The sequence below is a fragment of the Monodelphis domestica genome, chromosome 3 (genome assembly GCF_027887165.1).
Source record: "Monodelphis domestica isolate mMonDom1 chromosome 3, mMonDom1.pri, whole genome shotgun sequence".
Taxonomy (NCBI): Eukaryota; Metazoa; Chordata; class Mammalia; order Didelphimorphia; family Didelphidae; genus Monodelphis; species Monodelphis domestica.
Window position 1 is genome coordinate 429,149,506 of NC_077229.1, and position 23,080 is coordinate 429,172,585.

Consider the following 23,080-nt stretch of genomic DNA (forward strand, 5'->3'; position numbering starts at 1 on the left):
ACAGAGGCAATGGGAAGCCATGCACAAAGCTAGGTTAGATGAAAAGCTAATTTTTATAACTTTCTGAAGAAAAAGTGAGGGATTAGGAACAGGATAATGCCTCATAAAACAATGGAAATCAATGGATGGAAAAACATGCTTACAAATGGTTTGGCACAATGCCCACTTTAAAGCTAGACCATGCCAACAGCATTTAAAGATAGCCCAAAAATACGAGAAAAAAAGATGTCAAAATTTCTATAGTAAACTGTTTTCTCCATTCAAGATAGTGGAGGTACACATTTTGGACTCTAATATAATTCTAGATACCAAATTGTTGGAGAACAAAGAAAGATTAAACCATCTTAGATTTTAAACTGCAGAAAGGTTTAGAACTCATCTAATTCAACTTTCTCATTTTGTGGATGAGGAAACTAAGACCTAGAGAAATTAAGTAATTTTGTCAAGTTCACACAATTACCAAGTGTCAGATCAGGGATTTGAACCCAGGTTTTCTTAATCCAGATGTAATGTTCTTTCTATTACATCATAGTTTGCCCTAAAGAAAGGCACTAAAAAGAACAAGAATAGAAAGCTGGACTAACTAGCTGGACTAACACCTAGCAAATATAATGGAGTCCATGCCAGAGGCAATAGAATTTTGAAGGCTTTGAAAGACTGAGATAAGACAACCAAAAGAAGAAATAAAATGCCACATGTTTAGGGCTTGGGGAAGGAAGGGAGAATTGTGACCACTGAGAATACCAAAAAAGAAAAGATGCTAAAATATTAATAGGCATTGATATATGTACATCTATTTCCCCATATCTATGAAATATAAGCCAGCCTGATCTAGAAAGATATCAAGAGCATCCTTAATAAAGATAGAGAAAGGAAACAGGCAGGCTTTCCCAAACAATACTTTTTATCAGATCAAAAAACTGCAGCCACACAAATGATCGAAAGTGTAGAGGATATAAGTTCCCAATGTCCTTAATTTTCTTTAAAAATAATTAATTTGGTAAAGCAAACTACTACTTTAAATACTTCTCTAATAAGGCAGCTACAAAACAAATGTTAAAACCATAAAAATTGTCTTGAATGATGTAATAGAGAACTTTTTTCCCATGATTCTCTGGTTAAAAAAAAAGAAAAAGAAAAAGCATTTTTAAAAAAAAGGAAATTTAAGCCATTCCAAGAGTGTTTTCCATTGCCATGGAAGATAGCCAATGTGGAATCCATACTAAAAATGAATTCTCTATAAACATTAAGACCTTTCAGATGTTGCTTTTTACATACAAGGTTCTGGTTGCATCAAGCACCAAAACATTCTAGAATTTCCCAAATTAAAACAACAATAACTCAAGAATTCAGTCTAAAAGTCCACATGTAGAAAATAAACAAATGAATTAAAAATACCTATTTGCCCAGGATAAGAAATTCAATCAGATATATCTGATTAGATTTGGTCCATTTTGGACAGACACTATTTGATAGTGTACTGAGTCCAGTATTAAATGAGAAGAATGATTGTGAAATATTACAGTGATTTTAATAACCTCAAATATTTCTTGAAACAAAGGCCTGTATTTTAATATCAGTATTTTTCCAGTGAAGATGTGATGTGATGGGATATTTTAAAGCACAGAATACCAAGAAATTAGTTACTAAAGAATTCAAGAAAGGCACACAGTGAGTGTGAATAGGTTACAATACATTTCCAATACAGAGTCTGCACAGAAGTGGCTTAAGTAAATAAATCTTTGAGGCCCAAGAAGAAAGGAGATAAGGAGTCATCCCTAAATTAGAGATATATCACAGGATTTTGTACCAGCAAAGAGCCCTGGCCTCACAGTAAAGTGGGGAAGGTTGGTAAAGGGAAAAAGAGAAGGGGAGAGAGTTGGCATTGCTATATGACCCTTGCCATTTATATTTGCTGCATCCTAGCTTAACCTCAAGGATCCTTTCTGTACAACTCCCACCCATAGGTATCCTGTAACCTTCATTCTTACTCTATCAGCAGATTTATTAAACCCATAGGAATAGCATAGAAGTAGCACAGGACTCTCCTTTACCATAAGGGAGAAAGAAGATGCTATTAACCCAGAAAGGAAAAATTAATATCCATTTCCCTTAAGATCCAAGGGGCAGAGGGGAGAACACAATGGGGTTAGGAAATGTGCCCACTGAAGAAGCAAAAGAAGAAAGAAGTTGTAAGACAACTCAGAAAAATCCTGAAGAAAAAATACTACATACCAGTTGGAAGCTTGATCATGAATAGAGGAATAGGTATGGGTTAAACCTGTTGTTTTCAAGAAACAATAGTTAATATGAATTTAGGAACTTATGCTGATCTTCCTCCTCAATGAGTTACAAAATATGTAGTAGATAAAGCTGTTCTAGATAATTTTATCATAAAACTTTCAAGTTTTGTATTTTCTGGGATCATATGCTAGTAGAGGATAACAAGAAGTAACATTTTCTGGGAAAAAAATATAATTATAAATTCTGTTTAAATTCTAAGCATCAAGTATATTCAGAGGTTGTTTGGGTTTGCTTAATACACAAATTATGACCACTTATATAACACTGTTTCAATGAAAAATCAAATATATTTATCAACTTAAAGAACATAATTAAATTTTAAATGAGTAACCCCTTGTAAGCCAAAATTGCCTCTTCCAGGAGTGGGGAGAAACTGGGTTCAAATCTTTCCAAAGAAACTTCCTGCCTATGTGACCCTAAGCAAATCACTTCATTCCTAGCTGCCTTTATCTTATCACTCTTCTTAGAATCAATACTTGGGGGTTGTTGGGGTTTTTTTAAGTTTAAGGGTTTTTTTCAAAAAATTCTCATTTAAGTTATACCCCAATTTTGACTATTTCTAACTTCCACTCAAAGGCCCTTCTGGCCTCCAATGCTAAATGAAACAAATTAAATCTCTTTTCTATATAAGGACCCGAGGGGAAAACAATATCCTAACCCTTTCCCCCCATGAAAGTCCAGTTCTTGTTTTTTTTTCTGAAAAGGAATTGAAACCATCATTGAGACTTGACTGGCTTAGGTGGCTAAAAGATCAGGTTGTTGACAACATTTCCAGGTTGCCAAAGTATACAACAACCCCAAGGAAACTCCAAACATTCTCTATGATGTTTGGCAGACCATGGTGGGCAACTCGGGAAAGGGAGTTTTACTAAGCTGAATTAAGTCAAGGGATCCTGAGTGCATAATAACCTCATTAAATATCCCTCTGTGATGGCTAAGCAAATCTCTTTTTATTAAGTGTAAATTAACCTAAAAGTGTCTCATATTGTTCCAGTATTAAACCTAAGCTACCAAGAGACTGACCTGAGTCAGACTCAACCCAGAATAATATCCTTCAAATAGCTGAAGACTTCTATGATATGTCTTACCACCTTCTCCCTCCAAAAAAACCCCCAACAACTTCTGTTCTCTGGATTAAATATCATAAATTCCTTCAAGTAAGATTTATAAAAATATGATTTCCAAGCCATTTGTCCTGTCTATCCTCCTCTGTATACTCTCCAGTTTGTCAATGTCCTTTATAAAATATGGCACCCAGACTTACTCTGACCAAAGAGAGTAAAATATAATTATCACAACCACTCTCAGGGGCAGCTGGGTGGTACAATCAAAAAGACTAGAGTTCAAATATGCTCCCAGAAACTTAATAGTCATGTAACCTTGGGCAAGTGACTTAACTCCTGCCTAAAGCTAGAGAAGGAAATGGCAAACTGTTCCAGTATCTTAGGCAAGAAAACCCTATGGACGTGAGGTCACAAAGAGTTAGAGATGAATCAACAACAAAACCACTCATTGGACATTATACTTCTTTTAATGAGATATATGATCACATTGGCTCTTTTAGCTGACATGTAACACTTGTGACTAAAACTGAGGCCCCTAGTTCTTTTTTACATGAACTGTTTTCTAGGTAAGTCTCTTTCCTGGAACTTGTACAGTTAAGTTTCCTTTTTAATCCAAGTACCGGACTTAAAATTATCAGTAGGAAATCCCATCTTGATAATCTCAGTGTTCAAAAACAATCCCTTAAGAATCTATTTTAATATTCTCCAGATGAGTTAATAAATTCTTTTCTGTTTTAAAAACTGGTATGTGTTTGCCCATTTTGGGCTTCCACCTTGGGTCTTCTTTCTCTTTCCTCTCATGATGACCTAATTATATCCCATGATTTCAGTTATCAACTAAGTAAATGGCTAAGTGCTTTCTCAGAAGAACTAGTCCCATATGTAGACTTGCAAACTGGATACTTCCAACTAGAAGTATCATCACACTCCAACATGTTCAAAAACTGAACTCATATCTTTTCTCTTAAAACTACCTCTCCTTCTAATTTTCCTACTTTGGATAAAGATGACATAATTCTTAAGTTACCTAATTTTTTAACCTAGGAGTCATCCTCAACTCTTGATTCTCTCACTCATTTTTCCTATCCACTAAGTTATCAAGGTCTGCCAATTCTGCCTCTGTAACATATCCCATAATCATCTCTTTATCTGCCCCTCATAACACAACCACCCTAATTCAGGAATGCTTCCAGAATCAATAAATTATTTTAAGTAAGGGACTATAGGCATAGAATTATGTATATACTATCAGTCTCCTTTTTTTTTGGTTCTGTGTTATGAGAGATATCTCTGGAAAATGGAGGAAGTTGGGATGAAAGAGATATAATAAATGGAAATATCAACTTTTCTAAAAAGAATCAATGGATACTCTGCTATCACAAAAAATGTCTGAGTTTGAATCTTCATTAAAATGAAGTATTTTGCAAGCTATAAAAGACTGCAGAATACTAATATAATTTAAACTTATCCTATGGAGGAAAGTAAATTTAAATAACAAAAAGGAAAAATAATCTACAATGGTCCAAATTCAAATTTATTAGTTTATTGTAAATAGTATAAAACAACTAGTCTATAATACACAAGAATTTGTTGCTTAAATGTCACATAACACTGCCTGGGTTGACAATGCATGTCACTATTCCAGTGTCAGAAAACCGAATTCCACTCCCTCCCCCATATGGACATTATTCATTAGAGACAAGAATGATCACAAAGAATTGTTATGGAAAGGAAAGGGCATTATATAAAAGATGGGCCATGAGCTAAAGATGGCTAAATGGAAAAAGAACAAGAAGAATCATTCAAGGCAAAGGAAGAGATGAATATCAAAGAAAGACTAGATGACCATGGTGATTACTGTAAAGCAATAGGTAGGTTGAACAAAATTGCTTCTCAAGTCCTTTCCTAGTCAAGATCCTATAGCTTTCAGTTAAAATTTCTTCACACATGCTTCTCCTGAAAGTCCATCATACTCCATATTTTAAACTTGGTACTGCTGTCATATGAATTTCTGAATGCATCTAATAAATTATAAAAAATAAGAATTCCTGGTGAACAATCTAGATAGTTTCATCCAAGACACAATTAATTTGAGGAAAGGAAAGTTATATTTCAATAAATTGACAGAATATAACAGTGTAAGTTAAAATGCTTGAAGTTGAAGAAAGACAATAAAACTGTCTTCTTGTTTGCAAGATATTCAGTCTGTTAATAAAAATGCCCAGAGCAAACAAGAAGCTACCTCTTAGCAAAGGAACATAACTTTTGACCCCAAGCGCTGGTAGTACCCTCTTGTAAAAAGTTAAGTAAACAAAAATTTTATGATCTACCTCCAACATTCTTCACTAAGTTTGTAGCAGTTTCTTTGATAGTAATTTTCATGTTTCTTTTAAAAAAGGTCCCTTTCACATTAATTTCCCTTGAAAAGCCACTGAATGTGCTGCAGTGAACAATGGGTAGCTTTCCTAACAAGTTTTTGAAAAAGTTCATGATACAGTTGAAAGTCAAACTCACACAGAGTTGTAACACTTGTTTATTCCCATAAAGATAAGAGAGTCCATAGGCAGCAGAGGAGTCAGTAAAAATGAAAGAATGAAGATGAGAGAGAATAATGAAGGACATGTTAACTTTGGGAAAGAAACTAAAAAAGCAAAGACAGCAAGGTTTCAAAAAAAACGAGTAGACCTGAAAGAGCTGTTATGCAGAGTGTGATGAAGAATTATTGCAGTTTTGAAAAACTTGCTTTTACCCACCTAGTCTTTCTGTCTTGACCCTTCCTCTTAACTAATACCCCCTTCCCTCTTATCCAGAAACCTACAAATCTGAAAACACACATGGGCTAGAAATATATATATATATTTCAGGCCAGAAACTTTCAAGTTCCCAGCTTTCCACATGTGACTTCAGGTTTGGGATCTATTAAAGCAGTACCCTCCCCACCTCCTATATAGACACCTGAGCAACTCTTATCTAGGAGAATATTGAACTCTTAAGCCACTCAAGTTGCCCCAAAGCATAAACCCAGACACCTTCTTCTGACCATGATCAAAAGACCATCATGCCCAAAGATCTCTGGTGATCTCCCTGGATGTAGCCCATCCTTACTCTTTTCCTACTCTGAAGGCATCCTTCTCCTATGTTCCCAGTTTTCAAACTTTCAGAATGAAGCACATACCCTGACTTTTAAGGCCTTCCTTTAAAAAATTACAAATAAAAGCGCTATTGCTTTTAGGATTGACATGATCATATAAATCTTCTGTGAAGCCCTTTTAGTCTCAGTAACATAGTCTATTGACCAATGAGCAGGGTATTTTTGCAGACAAATTAAAAAAAGGGCTGTTTGTTTTGCCAAATAAGGGGTAGAGTGTGTGAGTGTGAGTGTGTGTTTAAAAATAATGTGGTACTAAGAGTTGAGATGCCCATACCAGCCTTGAGGTCATTATTTCTTTCATTCTTTGTGTAAGCTTCCCCTATGAATCCCTGAACCCCAAAGGAGAACCCATTTCAACAATAACGGACTTGCTGAACTGGCCACCTTAAACATTGTCCAGTATGACACCTGAACTGATTGTTAGGATTATAGATTAGATTGACTGTTGCTTGTGAATTCCTTTATGCCCAAGAAATAACAATGACTTAGATAATATGAACTAATACTTGCAAATCAACTCATCAAACATTTACTGGGTGCCATTACCAATAGACATCATCCTGTATCATTCTTCCTTTTTGGAGATAAATATTCTACTCTCAGGAAGCTTATAATCTAATGAGGATGGTCATATGAAAACAACTAAGGACAAGTAAGATAAATAAAGAACAGGTTCAGAGATAATCAACAGAGAGAAGGCACTAAGTGTATTAAGGGGAATCAGGAAAAGTTTCTTCTAGGAAAGGATTTTACCTAGGCCTTGAACAAAGTCAGGAAATGGACATGAAGAAGGAAAAAATTTCAGGCATAAAGGACAGTCAGTGACAGAATTGGGAGAGGAAGTATCTTATATAAAGCAAAGCAAGAACATCATAGAGTATCAATGGAATTTACTGAATTACGGAAGGATGATATGGACAAGTCAGTGTTTTTAGAAGCTTAATTTGACTGCAGAATGGAGGATGGACTGGAGTGGAAAGAGATTCAAAGCAAGGAGACTAACCAGCAGGCTACTGAAATAATCCAGATATGAGATGAGGCTCTCTACCTAGACTAGTGGTAACATCACAGGAGAGAAAGGGACATATATGAGAGATACAATGAAAGTAGAATTGGCAGAACTGGCAAAAGGTTGGATAGAGGATGAGAAAGAATGAGGAGTTGAGTATGGCACTTAGCTTTCAAGCCTAGATAACTGGTAGGATGGTGTTGTCCTTGACAGAACTATAGGAAAGTTAGGAAAAGTGGATGCCTTGAGGAGAAGGAAAAGAGAAGTCCACTGTTGGGCATGATGAACTAAACATTTCTTGTGTATAACGTCTTTACTCCTCTGACCATATCATCTCTCCCCCTAATTCAGACTTCCCTGGCTCTATTCAAGTCTCAGCTAAAATCCTATCTTCTACAAGAATCTTTTCCCCATCTCCTTAAGAAGCCAGTGCTTTCTCTCTATTATCTCCAATTTGTCCTGCTTATTATATCTTGTTTATACATATTTTCATGCTGCTTCCCTCATTGGAATATAACTTCTTGAAAGTAGGAATCATTTGGTTTTTGGAGGGGCTTTTTTGAACCTCCAGTTCTTAGAACAGTATATGGTACATGGCAATGGTGGGTGCTCAAATGCTTTTTGACTTGCTTCCTCTTTGCAACAATGATGCTAAGCCCTGGGGAGACAGAGATAGAGAAGTAACTTTATGCTGTTGGTAAAAAACTATAATCCAAGTTAAAAACTGGGGCTTCAATCTTAATTCTCCATACTCTGAGTGTAAGCTGGAAATTTCACCTCTCTGGGGCTCAGTTTCTTCTTTTGTAAATTACAATGGTTTAGTTGTCGTGCCCTTAGTTAACCAAGTCATCTGTGCTCTAAGATTTATAACCTACAGGCATATTTGGCTTTTTGGTTATGAAAGGATTTGTAGACATTATTTCATTTGCTTTCTGAGCAACCCATTGTGCAGCTGATGAAACTGAGACTCAGAGGTGAAGAATCCTATAGCATTCGTCCACCTCTCCAATACCTCTTGGCAGCCAGGTGGCACAGTGCCAGGCCTGGAGTAAGGAAGGCTCATCTTCCTGAGTTTCAAATTTGACCTCAGACACTTATTTAGCTATGTGACCCAGGGCAAGTTCCTTAACCTCATGTACCTCAGTTTCCTCATTTGTCAAATAAGTTGGAAAAGGAAAATGGCAAACCATTCCAGTATCTTTGCCAAGAAAATCCCAAAGAGGATCATGAGTCAGACACAACTGAAACAACTGAATAACAACAGTGGCCTTATGGTAATTGTGGAAATTAAATGCAATGATACATGCAAAGCATTTGTGTACTTTGCAACATTACATCAACATCAGCTAATATTTACTGTTTTTGTTTTTGCTGCTTTCCTCCCCAACTTGCATGAAGAATTATTTCTATAATATTATTGAGATATAAGATATGTGTTTAAGTATAAGGAAACCACTATCTGCATGAATGGATGAGGTGGCCCTGAATCAATAAATGGTATGGGACCCAACAGCTAAAGAGAGCACTATCAAGGATGAGATCCCAGTTTACCAAGTACATACAGCCATTTCCACTTATAACCTGATCAATGACTTAAATTTAAAAGATGCATAGAAAAGAAAAAAGCAAGTAAAGCACATAACAATAGATAATAACAATAATGGCTAAAATTCATATAGTGCTTTTAGGTTTATATATATTATTCTATTCTATCATTACAACCACCTTAAAAGAGCAATGCTATGATTGTCCCCATTTTACCAATGAGGAAAACAAGTCTGAGAGAGGTTAAGTGACTTGCCCAAGATGACCCAGCCAGTATCTGAGGCAAAATTTGAAATCAATTCAAGTCTTCCTGATTCTAGGTCATGCAAGATTCTTATCATTATGCTCCCTAATAATCTACTTATGCTCCCTAGTGTAATGGGAAAAGGATAGAGATATGGATAAGATTTAAGAGAAGTGGAAGGTTGTCTTTAAAGAACATGCTAAGAACTGTAGAGAAAGGATTTTAGCAGGCAGGGAACAGAGGAGGAACAATTTGGAAGGGACAACTGTTAGAGTAAGTGACTTCCTGTGGTAGGGAGGTTCTCTTCCTGTCCTGAAGGGAGGGGGAAAGGCTGGTTTGCTGGAACTTGGCTATTTCAGCCCATCTGTCAAGAAGGGAAAACCCTAAAATCATCTTGGGAGGTTCTCTGTTTGACTGAAGAATATCTAGCAAAGGATCTGACTATAGCAACTGTGTTTTTATCAACTTTCCAGGTTTTGTTTAAAATCCTGTCAGGTTAGCTTTGAGGTTTTACCTCTGGGGTCAGACCCACTGGGATTGGACTTAGCTATTTTGAGAGCAATCATAACGGGTTTGGAGACAGTTTTTAAACTCAACCATAGGCTGCTTAGCCAGCTCTTTTTGAGGAACATCTATGTAGAAATAAGAAGCTGGTAGATTAGGTTGAAGACAGGAAGACTCCCCATCTTGTGAGGGATGTAGATGTTGGTGGGTAGGATAGCTAGATCCTTTAAAGTCAGGGACATCTTGTTTTGATACTCAGTTTGTACCCTCTCTTTGAATAAATAGAGATATTGATTTCATATAATATTGTCTCCAAGGCATTTTGCATGACGGGCCCAGTGAGAGAAAGTGATTCTGCTTTACTCTCACTAACAGGGGGCTAGAATACCCAAAGACCACAGCTGGGTATTTAGGAAGTTTGCTAGGTGGAAACTACATCTATACACTTGAGTTCTCCTATTAGCCTTCTGGGTTATTAGCTAATGCCTCTGTTTTTGTTTTGTTTTTCTTTACTAGCCAATAAATCTCAAAGAGTAACACCATTCAGAAAAGGTTCCAAGAGTTCTCAAGCCCAAACTGACATCTTTCCTTGTCATCTTTTTCAAGAAGATCCAAAAAGTGTTCTATATGACTAAAGGTGGATTTAGTAAACATAACAGAATAGTCACAAGGCAAATCTACTCAATTTATCCATTAGGGTCATAGAGTTAGAATTGAAAGGGACCTTACAAATCAATGACTTTGGCTCTCTCATTTTAAAGAAATGGAAACTAAGGACCCAAAGTATTTAGTATTGCCAATGCTATACAGGTAACAAGTAGCAGAACTGAAATCTGAGCTTAGATCCTGTGACCTCTAGCATTCTGCTCTCTCAACCATATTATGCTAACCTCTCTCCTTATTTTACTTGTTTTCTTTCCCAAAGAGAAATAGAGGTAGATATAGGGAAACAATGGAACAAATGAAAATTATTTATAGGTTTTAATAGAGTCAACAATGAATATACAGCCAAAAAGCTAATGGCATTTAAGGAGGAAGTGTCCAAAGGGAGAGAAAGAGGTTATGGTGCTCTTTCCTAGTCAGACCAAACTTGATTTATTGTACTTAATTAACAGTATCCCATATTCAGATAGAAAACTAGCATGAGGAGGAAGAACAGGATGGCATGCAAGTCATAAAGTGCCATATAACTGCTAGCTATTATTATTTTAACAGGGAACTAAAGAGCATGCCATATGAGAATCAGCTAAAGGAACCTAACTAACTACTAGAAAGTGAAATAAGGATGACCATTAACTGTTAGACATGTTATAGAGTGAATTCTAAGGCCAAAAGAGGTTAAACTGGAAAGCTTCTAAAACTCCTTCCAACTCTAAAATTCTGTAACTTCAGCAGTGAGTTCAAGAACTACACTTCTTCTTGTCCACTAAACATTTCCACTTGACTATCTTGCCATCATTCCAAACCAGATATATGTCTAAAATAAAATTCACCTTAGCAAAACCAAAAGTTCCAACACATCCATTATTTCTGTCAGTGGAATCATTCTCCAAGACAACAAAGGAATATTTCAGGTTTTTTTTCTCCTTCAATTTCACTATACAAGGAAATCACCAAATCCTGCTATATCTTCATTAATAATATTTTTCTATCAGTCTCTTTCTTTCTGTTCCTACTCCTACCATTCTAGTCCAAATCTTCATCACCTCACTATGACAAAAGTCTGTAAACTGGAATATTAGACATCCCATCTTAAATTTGATAAGTCAATTTAATGTTCCTAAAATTCTACTTTGCTTTCCTAAGATATTTTTAGTAGTCTCCCATTTCCTATTAAAGAAAATGTAATGTTCTTTATGTCAAATTTACAGATAAATCATAGAATGTTGTAAAAGACTGATAGATTAAGAAACAGAAAACCTGGTTCTAGTTCTTGGATTCTGCTACCACTAGCTCTAATAACTTGAGCAAGTCACTCAATCTTTCTGAGTTTTGGTGTTCTCATCTGTAAAACAGGGATAAAGGTTACTTTATCTCAAGCTGATATAACATACCTCTTTTGCAAAGAAGAGAGATGATGGGTGTGGAATATTGAAAAAAAACTTGGTTAATTAAATGTGATGAGTTCTTCCCACTCTTTTTTAAAAATTATTTGTTATAAGAGATGATATACTGGGTAGTGAAGAGGAATGAAATACCCTTGGAAATGAGAGTGATGTGAATATAAAAATAAAAATATCAATAAAGGTTAATATAGAATAATAATAATAATACTTGTTCTGTCTCCATAGGATTGTTGTGAGGAATAATATACATATATACACATAGTACACATGATACAAATGTATAATGTGAAAGTACTTTGAAAACTGTAAAGTTTAGTAATTATATGAATCTATAGGCAAAAATGTAATGTTTACAATGAATTCACTGATATTTTAAACTGTTCTTGTTAAAGTTTATAAAATTAATAAAGTATGATTTCAGAGAGAATGGATAAATACTTTTCTACTTAAAATAAGGAATGTAATACTCTTTGGTACTGGATGTATAAGTTAATCCACTTCCTAAGAAATAGAGAAATGTAATAAAAATTCTTCTGGAAATAATTGCCCAGATGAAGTGCCTTTGAAGGGAATATGGTTGAATTCCTAGCATTAACTAGGATGTTTCTTGGTGATAAAATTTTAATACCTAAATCTTGAGCCAAAGATTCCTTATAGATTGGATTGCCCCTAGGTTGTTTATGTAGTCTGAACAGTTTCTACTAAGGACACACATCTTAAAAGCTTGGTTTCTGAAAATAAATCAAAGTTTAATGTCCTTTTATATGAGAGCAATACAAATATAAAATAAAAAATTATACAGGAGATTTAAATAGCTTTGCCCCAGCTTTGAAAATATTCATAATCTAGGGAGATCAAAAATATTTATAGTGTTCTATTATAGTTAGCAGTTTCTAGGATTTAATCAAGGATTAATCAAGAAATAGCCAAAAAAATAAATTTAAGTTTCTAGTCCTATAAGCTAAAAATACAGGTAACAACAATATCAAAAGTATTAAGACTCTCAATTGAAGTACTATGGGGAAAAAAACCCACATCAGGAGGAAAAATATCAAAACAGTGAACATGGGGAAAGAAGAGTGAGCTCATTCTTCCTGTAATTGACAAAGTAAAGTTTGGAAAAAATGTTATTCAATGTATTATGAAATTCAACTGGCAAATAATCTAATAACCTCATTAATAATATTTTTCTGACTTGGATATCAATCAATTCATCATGAGAATTAAACTATTCAATAAAAATGCCAGTGAGGACTACATGAAAATGAGTACTACAAAAACTATTAGTAATACACAAAATATTTTTCTGAATTTCACAGTATGAACATTATGACTATTTAATAACAAAGATCAAATCATCTCAGGTATTATGTTCAATACTGGCTAGCTATTTACCCTAGCATCATATTTTATAAATATAAAAATAATCTCCTTAGATGTAAAAAGGACAAGCAAACCACACAACTAAATTCTATTTATGGCATTCTTTTTATATTAATTTATTTTATGATAACAATTTTTAGTCTTTCCAGCTACAGAATTACCAAAGTCCCTGAAATAAACAAATTCGCAATATCAAATTATCAAATTTTAAAATAGTTATAGAATGCTATATATATATATATATATATATATATATATATATATCAAATTAAGATTACTATGCATTACTGTAAATTAGACACAAAAGATAGAGGACAGGACCCAGGATTAGGATGGCTTGAATTCAAAGCCTCCCATATCCACTTGCTAGCTATGCAGCCTTAGGCAAGTCGTTTGAATTCTGTTTGCCTCAGTTTCCTCTTGTGTAAAATGGAGATAATAATATCACCTACCACATAGGGTTGTTGTGAGGATCAAATGAGATAATAATTATATAGTGTTTAGCTCAATGCTTGGCACATAGTTAGCACTACAAAAATATTGGCTATTATTATTATTATTGCTACTTAATGCATAGTCTGGCAGAATTATTATTTGAATAGTTCTTTTGTAATTAATAGCTTCAAAATATTCATGGCAAGAAAATTATACCAGAAACCTGGAAACCTAAATCTCAGTCTGTGCCTTAAAATCAGAATAATGTTCTATTATAGTCAACAGTTTCTAGGATTTAATCAAGAAATAGCCAAAAAATAAATTTAAGTTTCTAGTCATATAAGTTAAAAATACAGGTTAACAACAATATTAAAAGTATTAACACTCTCAACTGAAGGCCTATACAAAAAAAAAGTGTCCTTAAAAGGAGTCATGTGTCCTGCTTTCAATCATATCTCATTGAGGCAAGCATGACTTAGTCAAAAAATAATTAGTAAACTATGAGAATATAAAACAAAATTCAAAATTTAATTGTTCAACACGTAAAAAAAAAACAAAAAATTCCCCTGCAGAAATTTAACACTCATCCAACAATTAAATTTAACAGATTTACAAAGTATCAAAACCAATTTAAGGCTTTTGAAGGTCAGGCTATTTATGTATGTCCTAATACTTTCTAAACAATGAGAACTGACTGACATTTATTTTCAAGTAAACAAGGAAAATCTGTTTCTTCATTCAGAAAAACCATTTTAAAAGTTTCTTTCAGTTCAAATAATATGATGCAATCATCTGTTACAATAAATTGTTGCTGGTCAAACACTGGTTTCTATTATAATTAATTTTAACCAGAATGGTTTTTTAGGGCAGAAAGAAAAAAAAAAACATTAAAAACACCAGCAGAATAAATTTTCCTTCTTCTTTCCAGTCTTTCCTATTGCCAGCCCAAAATGGAATCCTCTCTCAAACTTAAGATAATGAATAAGAAAATACTGAACAATATCAACTTAATGTTTATGCAGAAGATAAAGAAGGGGAAAAATAGATAATATTCCTATGATAATTAATTTTGTTATCCAGGGAAATTTTCTACTCAGAAAAGGAGTAAATATAAAACTAAGAAATAGTTTAATACATGTCAGAAGTATTTTCCACCCTAATTTTAATACTTCCTATCTACACAAACAAGAAAGGAAGATCAAAAACTACAACTTAAGTTAATTATGCAATTTCATTCTTTTTGTTTAAAGCCATGCTAAAGTCATCTTCAAATCTTCAAAATAATTCTTCAATTTCTCACTCTTTGAAGCTATTTTAATTATTAAAATTTATGGTTCAAAAAATAAGATAACATATGTAAGGCACTTTGGAAATCTTAAAGTACTAAACAAATGCTAGATATTATTGTTATTGAAAATGCAATTATCACTAGATTTGTCCCTTGAATGACTAAATGACTATTCACTTTGATCTATGATCAAGACAGTAAAGTTGACTGAATGTGCTCTGGCAATGAAAAGATGAGGATGGAGCCTTTAAAATAATATCTACTCTACATAGGAAACCAAAAATCTACAATCAAAAAAGTATTATTTAAAGATATCATTCCACCTTCTTTATCTTTTAAACCCACTCCCCCTCCCTTAAAGAAAAAGTCTTACCCAATTATGTACTAAAAATCATCACTAACTGAAAATCTTTTGGATAGGAGAGGATTTTTAATCACCAAAAAGCCAAAGGACAAGATGTTCAAGACTCTAGACAGTATCTGAAAAAGAAAATAATCAGAAGAATTTTACCCAAAGAGACAAAGTTCTGAATGGTAGAATTCCTTCACTGTTGTAATGAATGCACTAAATCCAACCACCAGCAGTTTGATGACTATCACTATCACAGTGGTCAAACAGAAGTTCAAAGCCTGGTACCAAAAAAATGAATGGCTCAAAAGAAAACCTAAGTGGTGACAAGAACCTAAAGGCACATGCAGGTATGCATCTTTTAGACTGGATGTGATACACTTACATGGCCCCTGTTGATTCTCTTGGGGACCAACAGTAAAGCAAGTTTAGACCTTCAATTCTTGAGACATCTATAGCAAGAGGCTGATCCAATGTGGCTCCAAATATCTTCTGTTTTCCTGGCTCACCTGAAGAGGAAAAAACACTACAGAGGATGTGGGAACTGAATTTCTTTATGTACAGCCTCTTCTAGAGCAACTGTCTGAAAGTTTGGCCAAATCCTTATGAAGTCTGAAGATGAAAAATTTAAAAGACTAATGAAAACTAAAATTAAAATGAAAGGGTAGAATGAGGCAACTGAATTTGAAAGGGAATGAAAGAGGCAAAGTCAAAAGTTGCAAGTAAATCAGTATTTTCTGTTCCTTCGCTAGGAAGAAGTAGGAAAAAAGAGAACATAAATATTGATTGTTGTCTTTACCCCAAACTACCACTAAAAACTGATGAAGTAGCTAAATATTTCAAACACAAAAAGGAATAAAAGATCTCTAAATTTTTGAAAATTTGGAAGTCTCTTCTGGCTATAAAAAATTATTATGCAACAAGCAGGCCTTTCTGATAATAACTGCATATTTTAATTTCTAAGAATAGATTCCGTTACTTAATAGCTAAATATAAAGATGAAAGGGAATTTAAATTAAATTTTATAAAAATGGAGAATGTACTATGTACAGAATATACTATTTTGATTTTTTTAATTATTTCATATAATAAAGGGGATTTAATGAAACAAGGAATAAAAAAGTCCATTCTGAATTAATAACAAAGCCTTTTATTAAAAATAAATAAATTTTACATTTTACCCCCTTATGAAACACTACCCTTTTAAATTTAATTTTTAAAAATTCAGATTCTACTGGGATGGGTGAAAGAATGTAATGTAATATTCATTACTGTCAGACTATTAAAGTTTATATGTAAACAAGTATCCAAAAATTTTTCAAAGGGTAATATTACAAATTATATATTAATAGTATAAAAATTAATTCCACAATGTCATTAAAATTGATTTTATAATTATTTTATATCTTTATCATTTTCTGTCATTTGCTAGCATATTAAGTTTAATTTGCAAATGTAATAAAAATTAATATCAGTTTACTTGAATTTCTTCCAGTTAAAATAGTCCTGAATTGTAACCCTGGAAAACTGATATTACCCTTACCTGACGTGGTTGTTCATTCATTCGTTGAGGGTCCGATTTTACTTTATTACTAGGATGGTTCGTAACTTTAGTTACAGGTTGTTTGAAAATAGATGCTGTCTGTCTAATTGGCAATGTTGTATTCAAGTCTGGTTTACCCTGCAAATGTAAACATAATTCTTTAATTAAAAATAACAGACAAAAAGACAATCAAATTAATTTGTTTTTATTAGGTTGTGAAATGGTATACTAAAAATAATACTAATCTTGAAATAAAAAGATCAGGGTACTAGCTTTTATTCCATCATTAACTAGCTATGTGACCTTTATAAAGAATTTAACTTCTTGGGGCCTTACTTTTTCTCAATGGTAAAATGAGGGGACTAAACTTTGATAGTCCTTCCAAGTCCTAATTCTATGAAATATGTATTCTAATTAGATTATGTCAAACTTCTAATTCAACCATGTCACTTTAAATACTCTAAAATAAACTTACTTATGCAGGGTGTGTGTCTCAGTCTAAATTTATATTTGTAGCACAAACATAGGGTTTGTGCCCTCCCTTTAAAGGTCACATTTTATCCTGGAGAGCTGAAATGAGAGCAACACAGTTTGAGGTGGTGAAGAGGAATGTTCTTCTTTTTTTCCCCCATTAAACACTTTACTACTAAAATATGCTTACATATGTTGCATTAGTATTCTTAAAAAAGTTATCTAATGTGATGTGAAAAATGTTTTCATCTCTGTAAACACTGACTTCAATGAAAAAATCTATTCTATACAATTGATGATCAATTCAAGGGAAACTATACCTTAATACTTTAATAAGTATCTTTAGATATAAATGTATATACCATTAAACATCCCAGCTACCACTTCCCTCACAAATCATAACTATATCCTCTTTATATCTTACTGTGGGTTTATACAACTTCCTTATCTCCACCACCAAATAATCAGACTGCTTATACTGTAATGTTCAAAAGTATCTTATTCTTCTACAGCTTCATCATTAATACTTCTTTCATCTAGATATAGAAATTATGTGAAAAAAACCCAAAATCATTTTTAGTGTTCCCATGCAACCTAGTTTCCAAAACTGTTGTTGTTGATCAGTTGTTTCAGTAATATCCAATACTTCCTAACTACCATTTGAGGTTTTCTTGGCAAAGCCACCAAAGCAGTTAGACATTTCCTTCCCAGTTCATTTTACAGATGAGGAAACCGAGGCAAACAGAGTTAAGCATTTTGCCCAGGGACATACAGTTAGTGTTCTGAAACCAGATTTAAACTCAAAAAGCAAGACTTCCTGACTTCTGGCATTGCACTCTATCCATGGATAAAATTATTTAATTTTACTTTTAAAAAAACTTTTTTCTCACAGCATGAGCGATGAAGTAAAAAAAAAATTCCCCAAGATTTCAGATTTTTTTAAAAAAACTCACATATTTAATGTAACTTTACAAACATCCATTAAACATTTACTCTGTGTGTGTGTGTGTGTGTGTGTGTGTGTGTGTGTGTGTGTGTGTGTGTGTGTGTAAGGCACTGTGCCAGGCTTTAAGAATTCAAAGTAAAAAACAAACAATTTGTGCCCTTAAGGAGCCAACATATACTAGGAACAAACAACACACACACACACAAAGGAAAATTACTAGAGATACGGGTGGGAGAGGGGGATAGAACAGGGAAAGCATCAAAGAAGTGGCATCTATCCTCTCCTTTAAAGGAAGACAGCAATTCTATAATGTGTAAGTGAAAGGAGCATTCAAGACCCAGCTGACCACTTATGCAAAAGAACTGATCAAGAGGATGGAATGTCATAAGTAAGAACTAACTAGAATCCAGTTTAATGGAAGTGGAGAGTATATAAAGGAGAATAAGAACAGAAGCAAGAGTGTGCAGTTTTTTTTTTAAATGCCAGAGTTAAGATTTTGTATTTTATCCTAGAAAAAAGGGCATGGTATATCTAGCTGAATTCATATACAGCCTCAGTCATCTCACTAGCTGAATGATGCTGGGCAAGTCATTTAACCAATATCTTCCTCAATAGTAAATTCTGAATAATAGAACATCTACTTTGCAAAGTTGTTGTGAGGATCAAATGGGCTAATATAAATAATTAAGTCTTTTGCAAACTTTAGAGCACTCTAAAAATGCTAGTTATTATTAAAGGTAGTAAAGAGAACAGAAGGCCAGAAAGAATCATAGACAAGGATGACAGCTTTGGAAGTTATACACTGAATCTACTATATACTTTTTAAAATATATTACATACTGTTAAGATATTCACAGTTTTATGTACAATTCTCTTTTATTATATGTATTAAAATATTGATTTGATTTGAAAATAAATGAATATAAAAGTATGAAATTGGATGAGTGGAAGAGAGTAGATTTGAGATTTAGTGAAGGTAGAATTGATTTAACAACTAACGGGATATGAGAATCGAAGAAGATTCTAAGATTGTGAATCTGAAGGACTGAGAAAATGGTGGTGTTAACATAAATGAGGAAATTTGTACTAAGGAGGAGTTTGAAGAAAAATGAAATGAGTTCAACTTGGAACATGTTGAGTTTGAGATGCCTATAAACCATGGACATTTCCTGTGAAGTTTACAGAAGGAAGTTCAAAATGTGTCACTAGAGCTCAGCAGTAAAATGAATGCTACATATTTAGATTTAAAAGTCATCTTGATATTAATAATTAAGTCAATGGGTGCTGTTAAGGTCACCAATGGAATGAAAATAAACAAGAAATCAGTCCAGGATAAAGCCTTGGGAAATAACCACACTTACTCCAAAAGAAGAGAATAACAGTGTAGCAAAGTATGAGATATAAGACAAATAGGAACAGAACAATGACAGAACAAGGTCATAAAAGCCAAGTCAGACAAGAATATGGACATGGGAGTGTTCCACAATGTTTACATTAGGTTAACTGATATATCATGAATGAAACCGATGTCTGATTAGATGCCACAGCAATGCCTATATACTATATTTAGAAAGAGCTTTCAAAAAAAAAATTAAAGCTAATGAAAAAAATCTTAACTCACAATATTAAATAGGTAGGAATATTATCCTTAAATATCATTGTTTCTGGTCCATTAATGTACTATTGTTAGGGCTATGAGTTCAAACATTATAGAAAGCAATTTGAAATGATGAAATAAAATATCCATGGTCTTTGATGCAGAGATTCCACTGCTAGGCTATATTTATATAGCCTTTGAGGTTATATCTAGATATAGATAAAGATATATACCCAAAAAAGTAAGAGACAGAAAGGCCCTAAATATACCAAAACATTCATAGCAGTACTTTTTGTGGCACCAAAGAAATGGAAATAAAGTAGATATCCAATGATTGGAGAATGGTCAAATTATATTAACGTGAATGTAATGGAATATTACAATATTATAAGAAATGATGGCTATGAAGAATTCAGAAAAGCATAGAAACATGAATAAACTGATGCTGAATAAAGTAAGCAGAACTAGTAAAATAATAAATACAATGACCATAAAAATATAAATAGAAAAGAAAAAGAATTTGAATATTATATAACTATTATGAACCAGAAACAGAGTTGAGAAAATCCACTTCCTTTATTTGCAGAGATGGAATGGAGGTGAATGTTTTGGAATATTACATATGCCATCAGAATCTGTTCATTTGTTATTTGGTTTTGCTGAACTATTTGCTACTTGATTTCCTCTTTTTCTTCTTTAGTACAAGGATTGCTCACTAGATAGAAGAAAAGGGATATATTCAGAAAAGAAAGTAAAGACAAAAAAGAGAACACAATAAATATAATAGTTTAAGTCAGTCTCCAAAATTATTTAAAGCTGATTGTTTTCTCCCCTTAAAAAATAATTCTAGCTTTAAAAAGCCTAATCCCCCCCCCCAAAAAAAAAACTAACCTGGATACATTTTTAGGCTACCATAAACTATATATAAGACAATCTCCAACTTACTAAAGTTGTTTCAAAAGTTTTCATTAATTGGTTATTTGGAAATCAGAATGAATCCCCATAAAGAAACAATGTTACAAATGATAAGAAGATTCACAAGCTGTCACACAAACTGATAACCATAAGGTACTTGGAAGTCTTGTATTGTATTAATCACACTATAGAATTTAAATACAATATGCAACAGTATTTCTATAGGATTTCTCATTCAGGACTCTGTCTCCTTTCAGCTCTCAAACTACTGGGCAAGAGGAATCTGTAGTCCCTCAGCTACTCCAATTTCATGGTTCTACTTCTTGGGGAAGGAGATTCCAACCATGGTCAGAAAGGGAGAAATGGAGTCACAGGACTTATGAATCACATATGTAAGGGAACTAGTAAGGAGCTTGGACTGCATGAGCATCTTAGCTATAGAAATCCCTGAAATCTTCTTTGACGGTAAAGGCTCAGTTATTCCCATTCTTTTCTTCTAATGACCTGCTTGCTTCCCTTACTATGACCACTGCTCTCTTTTCCTGCACCAGAGTAAAAGAAAATCATCTGAAATACAATTTTTTTACCATTACTAATAATAAAGGAAGAGAGACAGAGAATAAAACCACTCCAGTCTCCCTTTCCTTTTTATGGTTTAGAGTCCATAGGATGAAAATGGAGAGACACACTAATGATTAATCTTTGTACACAAAAGCATGAAGATTTATGTACAAAGTAAAATCAGACCCAAACTATCAGAGCACCTTATCATAGGAACTATGGTACAGAAAAATGAGCTCCAGAATATTCACTTCTAAATTCGGGTTGAAGAGATGGAATGTTGCTGAATATTACTACAACTAGTACTAGAACACAAGAACCATAAGCACTCATAGCCAGGAAAGTGAGGAAATGAGTGAATATAAATGAGAGTCTATCCTCTCCTGCCTTACTTAACATGACCATTTCCATCATGGCTAGTTGGGTTTTTTTTTTTACTCCTGCTTCTAGAGAGGAATAAAAAGCTAGACAAGGCAAGAGTGGGTAGCACTAGGTCCTAGAGAACAGGAGAAATGGAACAAAAGTTTATTAAGCATCTATGTGCCAGACACTCTCCTAAGTTCTTTAGAAATATTGCCCTATCTAACCAGTGGAAGAAGAGAAGCAGACAAAAGAGAAAGAGAAACAAATTCCAAATTATAAAAACAAGAAGCCTCCTTTTTTTTTTCAATTGAGTGTCATTCTCTCTCTTATGCAATCAGTCACAAAATCTTCCCCATTTGATATCCCCAGTGATTTTTTTTTTGACCACTGGGTCTCCCTAAGCAGCCCATACCTGAAGAAGCTACTCACAAGCCAGATACTGAGCATCATGCAAAATCTTTAACCTGTTTCAAACCTGGGCCAATTTGCATTTTTAGGTAGCATAGTGGTCCTTTCCTCAAGTGGGTTCATTAGATAGGTACTAGACTAAGTATGGATACTCAATTGTTTTTAAACCTACAAATCCTGAGGTTAAGCAATCCTCTAACCCTAGACCATCCAATTTCAGTATCTCCTTTCTAACATCCCCACTTTTCTTGTTTCAATGCTCTAGCACAATAGTTCATTACCATCCAAATGTACTACACTTTGCTCATCCTTGTTTTTCATTACTTCATGGCAGAATAATATCCCTTATGCACAGAGAAGGTTATGTCATTCCTCTCCTCAAAATCCTTCAAGAACAATACAAAATTAAATAATTCCTTGGCCGAGTTTTCAAGACTTTCACAATTTGGCATCATACTACCTTTCCAGTCTTAGCTCCTACTGTTCCCACTTCCATGTGTTCTGGGCTAAAGCCAAATTGGATGATTTCTCTTTTTTCCCTAGGATTTTCTACCTTCAAGCTTTTGTTCATATCATACCACATAACTAGACTGTTCACTGCCCAATCTTAAGAACTTTTATCAAGCACTTAAAAGTTCAACTCAAACCAGAAAATCTTCCCTGCTTCCCCTAAATTGGAAATAACCCTAACTCTGACCTCACATAGCACTCTGAACCTTTCTAGGTACCTTTCATGTGTTATCTTCATTTATGCATGTATCCATATCCTACTACCAGACTACCAATTAAATAAGGGTAAGGGGACTGGATCTAATTGAAATTTTATGCTTTCCCAATACATGAAATAGCAGTCTGTACACAGTAGAGTCATAGTAAACATTTGTGATTTTGAAAATTAAATTTGTACATAAGTTAAGGCTTGTCTGTGTTTTTA

The 23,080-nt window shown here is 33.7% G+C and overlaps 1 protein-coding gene across 2 annotated transcripts in view; it reads right to left on the reverse strand.

Moving 5' to 3' along the window:
* The window catches only part of MBD2 (methyl-CpG binding domain protein 2), a 77,667-nt gene that overhangs the window by 34,791 nt on the left and 19,796 nt on the right, over positions 1–23,080 (reverse strand). Inside the window, exon 3 of one of the 2 annotated variants that reach the window (XM_001362153.5) lies at positions 16,886–17,023. The exons of the other annotated variant lie outside the window; for it this stretch is intronic. Within the exon in view, the coding sequence (XP_001362190.1) occupies positions 16,886–17,023 (138 nt within the window). The remainder of the gene's footprint in view (positions 1–16,885; positions 17,024–23,080) is intronic. 2 annotated transcript variants of the gene reach the window in all.